The following is an 8,965-nucleotide window of genomic DNA, read 5'->3' as shown; positions in this document are numbered from 1 at the left end:
TAACTTCAAATCAAACTGATCAGGAAGAAATAAGTCGGTACCCACGGATATCAGCTATGATGACAGAGGAGAGATTCCACAAACATGGAAATATATAATGGATATATAAAAGCAATGTTGGAAAATTACTCTGTAGATAACTATATCCCTGCCACAACATTTAGAACTGGGGCAAAGAAATTCTTGGTGCAATAAGTTGTTTGGGGAAAGTTTGGCCGTCTCCACAAGACTGCTCTGAAAGCCCCTACAGCTTTAGACTCAGCCCCCTATTAAAGTTTAGAATGATCCAAACTTACCAATCTAGATTTTTTTCCTGTGGGACCAATCAGCACAGACCAACAGAAGCTACGTTTATATATAATAATTTATTAGGGCTGCGTATCACTTACAATGTGTAATAAATTATAAAGGCCACACGTCATCTTCTGAAGTCTCCCATGCTCACTTTCTAGTGATGGCTGCAGTATCTTTAGGACATTTAATTAGATTAGATGTTAGCATTAGTCAGAGAGTAAAAAACATTAAAAAATTGTTCACAGTACTTCAGATTTATGGATAGCCCCATTATTTCAACTTTGTGCAAACCTGGTTGAATTGTATACAAATCATCTAGAAACATGTAGACAGTGGTGTGGGTTTTCCTGGGCTGGGCAAAGTACCCAGTCCCCTGACTTTAACACCGGTCCATACACTTTCTTAGGCATTGTAACAAATGTAAGCAATCAATTACTGATCTCTAAAAATCTTGGCTAATAAACAGCATTGAGGTTTAGCCACATTTTAAACATTCAGATTTTAAAAACTCAGTAAACCATTCAGGTTTGTTATTCCTCCTCCTTCCTCCCTCTCCCTATCTGCTTTGACACATTTTTAAAAAAAGAAAAGAAAAAGAAAACAAAATAGCAAACCAAACAACACCACCAAAAACCAAATTCGGTTTTAGTTCAGTCTTAGGGCCTTGCCGGTGACCCTGGGTGCACTCTGCCAGTCCCGGTCTGTCTGTCACGTTCTGTTCCGTGCTTCCATCCTCTCCTACCAGAGCAAAGCCAGTTCTTTCTGGCCGGGAGAGTTCTCAATGCCTGCTGAAGGCACTTTGCCCTCAGTCTGACAGCTCAGGGCTGCAAGGAGTTGGAGTCTTTGTAGCTGGTGTGCTCTGTCCCCTTCCATCCTCGGGGTCCTGATGGAAGAAGCGCTCAAGCATATGCGCGCGCAGGACGCTGCTCTTGCCTGGGCTGGCAGGCTCGCTGGCTGGGTCTGTCTTAAAAGGTCCATTGGCGGATAAGCTCCTGACCCATCCTGCTATGCTCAGTGCACCTTGATGGAATATTTCCGCAGTCTGAGGAATTGGAGAAGCTTGTCTTTGGTCCTCTTCTTAAGGGCCATGAGAGCTCGTGTTTTCTCCTCCAAGTCTTGATCGATGGCAAGAATGATCTTGGCCCGCTCCTCTGCCTTCTTGTCTCCAGAGTTCCTGAAGAGCCTCTGCAGGGACTGCTGGTCTATGTTTTCAAAGATGTTGCCCACAGCTTTCTTGCGAGAGGCCGTGTCAAAGTGGTAGCCGTGGATGGACGGGCTTACTCGGAGAGACGAGGACATGCTGGTGGCTTGGTGGCTTCTCTTTGCTTTCATCGAAGTGGGTCTTCCCCCAGCTCAGCTTGAGCGCTTCCAGGGAGTCTGTGTAAAATCGTCCCTGGACTGCTATTTAAAGTGTGAACAAAGCTCCGGACTCAAATTACACTGGTGACGTCACGTTGATCCCAGGGAGGAAAAACCGCAGAAAGTTAACAGTTGAGTTGCCAAATATCTGGCTCCGGATGTAGGAACGCCTTTCAAAGCTGGAGAGCCGGCTAAGGGCTTCCCCCTCCACATCCCAGACAACAGCGCATCCTACAAACTGACTCTGCCTTCCAGAAGCTGAGGCCAGAAGAGACAAAAAAGAGTACAGAGGCTCTAAATCTCCACCAACAACTGAAGCAAAGGAGCCCTGCCAAGCTCAAGGGAGTTTCAATTAGTCCAGAAGTTTAAAACTGCTCGCCAAACCTTGGCAGCCTAGGGCTGCCTGCCTTTGGGGCGGCCCTGTCAGGGGAAGGGTTACTTGTTGAGCTAGGCTGGGAAAGTCAGGGAAAATACTTTGGAGGACTTCTGGTTCTAGAGCCAAGGTTTTTCCGACAGAACACTAACAGGGCTCAGTCAGAAACCATGTGTCTCAAACTGTGTACAATTCTCCCCCAGGAAACTGCAGTTTAAACAGTAACTGTGTAGGTACTTGTGTGGGGATTGATAGCAACAGCTATCCAAAAGCAGGGAGCAGAAGCTCATGGGACACTCTGAGTACTTAATACCTATAAGAAAGGAGCTGACCTTTTGTTTTGAGGTTTATTTTGGGATCACTCAGCATAAGTAGGGTGATGCTATCTTCATTAAGAGTTTCAATTTATTACTTTTACTACCTACAAGACCCAGACAAGTATGGCTATGGTACACTAAATGTTTCCTTCGCCTGGCCTGAAGAATCCCTTTTATGAAGCAGATCTCTACTGTACTTTCTGGTCCTCTAAGAAATCAGTATGGGCCTTTATTTATTTCTTACATAGTCAAGAAAGTCATACGCCTATCTTCCCATCTCTCCTGGAAGGCTGAGGCAGGGTGGCAAGCTTCAGGACAGAGCAAGTCACACAGAAATACCCTGCCTCAAAATTTAATTGATAACATAGAAACAAAATCACCATTTTACCTTAATAAAGTTTACATCTGCCGGGCGGTGGTGACGCACGCCTTTAATCCCAGCACTCGGGAGGCAGAGGCAGGCGGATCTCTGTGAGTTCGAGACCAGCCTGGTCTACAAGAGCTAGTTCCAGGACAGGCTCCAAAACCACAGAGAAACCCTGTCTCGAAAAACCAAAAAAAAAAAAAAAAAAAAAAGTTTACATCCTACTAGGAGAAAGGAAAGGGATATTCCTGAGTCTCATTGTCATAGGGTTGAAAGTAACGTTCCCCATGGATAAAAACGCCCCAGAGCTGGATGAGCCTGGAAAGGAAAGAAGACTGGGGTTTGTGGAGGCTAGGGGAGAGGGGTGTGTCTCAGTTAGGGTCACTATTGCTGTAATGAAACACCATGACCAAAGCAAGTTGGGGAGGAAAGGGTTTACTCGGCTTATACCTCTACATCATGTTCGTTATCAAGGAAGTCAGGATAACAACTCAATTTGAGAAAGGACCTGGAGGCAGGAACTGATGCAGACAGAGGTCGTAGAGGGTGCTGCTTACTGACTTGTTTCCCATGGCTTGCTCAACCTGCTTTCTTTTTCTTTTTCTTTTCTTTTTTTTTTTTTTTTTTTTTTTTTTGGATTTTCGAGACAGGGTTTCTCTGAAGTTTTTGGTGCCTGTCCTGGAACTAGCTCCTGGAACTAGCTCTTGTAGACCAGGCTGGCCTCGAACTCACAGAGATCCACCTGCCTTTGCCTCCTGAGTGCTGGGATTAAAGGCGTGTGCCACCACCGCCCGGCTCAACCTGCTTTCTTATAGCACCCAGGACCATCAGCCCAGGGATGGCACTACCCACAACAGGCTGGGCCCTCCCCCATCAATCACTAATTAAGGAAGTGCTACGCAGCTAGATCTAATTGTCTCCATTAAGGTTCCTTCCCTTCTGGTAACTCTAGCTTGTGTTAAGGTGACGTAAGACTATCCCGCACAGGTATATTCTCATGTAACCTGTACAGACCTGAAGGAGATAGGGTCGGGAGCTGGAGTGCCATCTGTGGCAGGAGGGGGAGCAGTAAGTACAGAGGCCTGGCACAGTGCAAATGTGTGGATAGCTGGAGCCAGTGTGGTTGGGACACAGTGAACTGGGGCAGGGGGTTTGGAGGAGCCCAGGCCAGGAAGAGAAGGTGGTGCCAGGAAGAGAGCAAACCAGACCATGATTCCAAAGAGACCCATTCTGACGGATCTCATTCCACATGAGATGGTTAGCCTCTGGACACATTGAAGAATGGGATGATTTTGCTTACGACTTGAAAGAGCTATCGCTTCTTAGCTAGGAGGGAGGAGCAAGATCAGCTGGGAGACCTCCAAGTCACCTAGATAAGACAAGTTAAAATTCTCCTGACTCTGGGCCTAACATGAAGGAAAAGCCAAGAGGATTAGAGGGTCAGAAGTGAGGTAGGAGGACAATGAGAGCCGTGGGTGACTGCTTCTGCAGAAGCTTCTGGGGAGGACATTTCTTCTTAGAGCACGAACCATTACCGTTATGGAAACAATGATTTATTGAGATGTTAGTATGTGCCAGGCATGGTGACAAGAAATGTCTGTAACTCAATTATTAGCCCTCTTCAAAGTTGCAGGAGCTCATTCTTATACAGGCTCTGACTTTCTATTATGACTTATTTTATTGATGGCTCCTAAATGATACTCAGCCTACACCCATACTCCAAAGTATAATTTTCCTTCACGTGGCTGTATAAAAACATGGCACACATATCTGTTGTGTTAAAAAGATGAGACCCTGTCTAACTCCCAGCACCTGCAGATTAATGCACATCCCAACTCTCAGCATTGGTTTTGCAGTGAATGGCAACAAATACAGATTGCCGCTGGTCAGAGTGCAGAGGATAAGTAATTGTGGAGTGTTCATCCTACTGGAGACATTTGTAGCTCATCTCCTCCAACAGGGTTCAGGAAGCACTGCAGAAGAGGGAGCAGAAAGACTGAAAGAACCACAGGTTAGAAGGAGTGTCTGTGGAAAGGTGTCCTAGGTACCTGTCAGGCCATTGCACTCAGGAACTCATAGTGACTTATGGTTGCCTGCACAAGACCAAGACAAGAACAGGCAAGCCAAAATTCTACTGCAGATGATGTCCGAGCCAGAGCTCCCTAGCGCAGCTGTCATGGCCATCACTGACGACTGCAGTGGGAGTCACCAGGAGAAATAGGTTACTAGGAGGGAGGAGTGGGTTAGTTGGGAGACCTTCAACATGAGATGCTAAAATCCCATCCTGCTGTTCTCCTAGCACTGAGAGGTCAAGTGGACTTCAGAACATTAGTGGTACTGGCTGAGCTCTCCCTCTGTCAACCCCTGTTTCCTACCCCTTTGCAGGCATAGAACCTCAGGACTCTCTGTTATAAAGCCTAGCCTGTGATCTCTTTCTGTGGATTTGCTTCCTCATGCAACGAGCCTGTGACACTATCCTCTCTCAACAGGGTTGAGACCAAGTATTGGAAGGGAGGCTGCTTGTTGGTTCCTGTCCGCAAAATTAGCCCTGAAGCAATCATACAGAAACTGTATTAATTAAATCACTGCTTGGTTTATTAGCTCTGGCTTCTTATTGGCTAACTCCTACATATTAATTTAACCCATTTCTATCAATCTGTGTATCACCACGTGGCTGTGGCTTACTGGCTAAAGTTCCGGCATCTGTCTCCAGTGGGGCTACCTGGCATTTTTCTAACTCCTCCTCCCAGCATTCTGTTTGGTTTTCCCCACCTAGCTCTGTTCCCCTATAGCTCTGCTATAGGCCCAAAGCAGTTCCTTTATTAACCAATGGTATTCACAGCATACCGAGGGAAATCCCACACCTGCATTCTTGACCCCACCAATGCTCTCTGTGCTCTAACCAGCACCCAGACAAGAGATCTTCAATAGACCAGTTGATGTGACTTCTCTGAGAATAACTCTTGAAATCACTCCAGTAGCTTTCCTTAATTTTTAAAAGTTCCTTGATAATTTTGCACATGGATATATTGCATTTTGGTTGTTTTCACCCTGAATTCAATTCCCTCTTTCATCCATTTTCCACCCCTGACGAATCCTTTATTCTTCCCATTAAGTCCCTCTCTTACGTACGTGTCTTGTGTTTTATTTTGTTTGTTTTTCTATTTTCTTGTGACTCACTGCGTTTATTTAGGGCTGCATGCATGAGTATGAGGAGGGATTTTTGCTTGTTTATGGAAGCACGGGCAATTTATCAGTGGCTACACCACCAAAGAAAATTATTCTCCCTTCTCCAGCAACCATTAACTGACAGTTGCTCCTCAGGGAAGGGTGGGGACTTCATGATCCCCTTCTCTATCCAGGCTGGAACGTTAGCTGGAATAGCCTTGTGCAGGTGGCCACAGCTCCTGTGAGTTCATGAATACCATTCCCTTGCCATGTGCAGAAGACAGCATTTCACTGGCTCTTGTGTTTCTTTCTTCCTCCTCATCTGTGATACCCCCTGAGTCTTACAGAGATTGAAACACATGCCCCCCCTTAGGGATGAGCATGCAACGGTCACTTATTCTCAGTTCTTTGTCCAGTTGTAAGTCTCTGCATTAACCATCACCCACCTCAAACAGAAGTTTTTCTGGTTGGACCTTTACTCTGGCACTAGTAGCACTAACTGATGTGCATAAAAGTAAATATTTAGAAGACATATTTATGTATTTGACACCATATCCATTTAACAAAACAGTAGTAGGTTCCTACCTAGAGCCTATGACATCCATAGTCATCGGTTTTAGCCATGTTTACATAACAGGCATGAATTCCCTCCTAGTGATAGTGCCTTAAATCCAATGAGAAGGTGGTTGCTTACCCCATAACAGTCATGCTAATGCATGTTATAACTGGACTTTTCTGAATGTGAGCTGCTACAGTTTCTGGCTACTTCTGCAGCATTGCATCTGCCAACGAGACTCTGCAAGCACGAGCTGAGAGTCTTGAGGTGTTGCCAGTCACCCTGTTGCAGGAGTCAGACCACTGGGTGACAAGAGTCTTTTACAAGAGAGAGGCAGAAGGTCAGAAATGAAAGACACCGAGCCGAGGTTCTCAAGATGGTAGATGGAACCACAAACCAAGGAGTAGGCATTTTCCAGTCCTCTGATTCCTTCTCGGGGGGGGGGGGGGGGGCAGAAGGACTATATCCCTGAAAACTAACTGGTTGAGACTGCAGGCTTCCTAGCATGTGTGATAAAAACTTTTGTTCTTTTAAGACACAGAAATTTGTAGCAATTTTCTATTGCAGCAGACAGAGCTGAATACTCTCTTCCAGTTTTGAAGACTTTATCCAGAATGCCTTGATTCTGAAGTCTGTGAACTTAAACCCCATGTCAGAGTATTCTCAAATCCCCAACAAGCTCTGTCTTCATGAATTCTGGCTCTTTAAACAATATATATTACATAATAAAACTGTTAAATAATACTACATATGTGTGTATACATATAAATGTATATGTACAATAAATAATACTATAAAAATATAAATATAAATATATATATATATATAAATGTATTGAACAGCACTCTTGAAGGGCTGCCTAAAAGCATTCACATGAATTTGAAACATGAAGGAGTTTCAAAGTTGTTTAGGTGACAAGCCTGTCCACAGGGAAACAACGTCAGTTTCTATCAGCCAGCAATGTGACACAAATCTGACCCGTGCTCTTAGCCAAGGGAAACTCCACACCGCTGGGAAGCCCTTGGCACCTGCTTCCTCCCTTCCTTGTCTAACTATTTTCAGCTACTGAGCTGGAAGACGGGATTGAAAAGCAGCTCGAAGGGACTCCCAGCTTGCACCTGGATGCCTGACCGTTTTTTAATCCCTGCAATAAAGAGGAGAGCTGGTGAAGGTATTTTAAAGGAAACATCTATGTGACCAGTGTGGTTCCTTCTGGGCGTTAATTTTCCAGTCTTTGCTTATTGTGCGAAGAGATGAAATGTCTGCCCCAACCAATATGAATAGTTAGTTTTGTGCTCAGTGGAGGCTATCTAGAAAACACAGGGGAAGAACCATCTACTAAGTAAGTTTACCTAATGCAGGAAAGTATTAGACTCAGAGGCACCAAACAGATGATGAACCCCCAATTTATTTCCAGAGATTTTTTTAATCAGCATTGAGAACATTTTCTGATCTTTGGCCTGGGTTACCTACTTTTCCTGTAGGAAAACACTGGCGTCTAGGAGACCTGGGTGTAACTCAGTAGTAACGTGCTCACCTGAAAGCAAACCACTGAACTCTCTGATCCATAAGTTTCGACTGCAAAGCCACGAGCATTCTGGCCTTAGCAATAAGGATGCCATGTTGATAGGATACAGAATATTTCTCACATCCTCTGTCTCACCTGACTTTCACAACACTGGCATTCTCATCTACACATGAAAGCAAGGAACATTCCAGAAGTTGAAGAACTTTCCCAACATCTTGCAGCCCATCAGATGACAGAGCCAGCTGCAGGGTTGTCACTTCCTGTCAGCAAGTTCTGTGTGTTGCCTGCCGGTCTCTACTATGTTCCCATTCACGTATCTCCTACAGTTCGAATTTTCTGACTCCCTTGCATTTATCCCCCCATACCTTCATTCAGTGGTTTATAGATTCATTCACTGTTTGCAGCACCTGAAGAAACGTTGAGCAAACAGGAGAGCATCTAGCTGTACAAAGAGGAGCTCATAAGGGCCAGAGACTGAGAGGCACAGAGAACACTTTGTTCAAACTGGCCGGGTTGTGCAGGCATGAAACCATACACCTTTAATCTCGCACTGGGGAGGCAGAGGCAAGTGAGCCTTGATGAGTTCTAGGTCAGCCTTGTTGACATGGAGCATTCCAGACCATCCAGAGCTATATAGGGAAACCCTATCTTGAAACAAACAACAAAAACCAGATTGGCTGAGCCATGCATTGTATGGGCGCTGACTTGATGCAGGTGTAGAATCTAGCCAGAAGAGGCTCTCCAGAGGCGGAGAGGAAAGCAAAGTCAAAGTGAGCTCCAAGTCAGGGAAACACATACTGGACTAGATGCCCTAAAAATAGGAAGCAAAGAAGAGACCGGAGAAAAGTAAGCCAGGTGGGTATTCAGGGCTCAGAGGCTGCAGGGAGATGGGTTTGTAGTAAAGATTTATAGTCTTCTTGTGGGTGAAATAGATAGGCTTTTAGACACAGCATGCGGGATGAGTGACTTAAGCTTTTAAATTCCTACTGGGCAATCAAAACAACTG

General features: G+C 45.1%; 1 protein-coding gene across 1 annotated transcript; it reads right to left on the bottom strand.

The window, feature by feature from the left end:
- Positions 1–346: 346 nt before the first annotated feature.
- Tcim (transcriptional and immune response regulator) lies at positions 347–1,660 on the bottom strand. The gene has a single exon (XM_041673807.1). The coding sequence runs from the start codon at positions 1,624–1,626 to the stop codon at positions 1,306–1,308; it is 321 nt and encodes a 106-aa protein (XP_041529741.1). The 5' UTR covers positions 1,627–1,660; the 3' UTR covers positions 347–1,305.
- Between the last annotated feature and the right edge of the window lie 7,305 nt (positions 1,661–8,965).

Source organism: Microtus oregoni, unplaced genomic scaffold, assembly GCF_018167655.1.
Source record: "Microtus oregoni isolate MIOR12 unplaced genomic scaffold, Mior012 000024F_ref0000369, whole genome shotgun sequence".
Lineage (NCBI taxonomy): Eukaryota > Metazoa > Chordata > Mammalia > Rodentia > Cricetidae > Microtus > Microtus oregoni.
This window is presented reverse-complemented; position numbering and strand designations above follow the sequence as displayed.

What these genes read in the sequence shown, in the direction of transcription:
- Tcim (XM_041673807.1), bottom strand. Translation starts at nt 1,626, where the DNA reads ATGAAAGCAAAGAGAAGCCACCAAGCCACCAGCATGTCCTCGTCTCTC.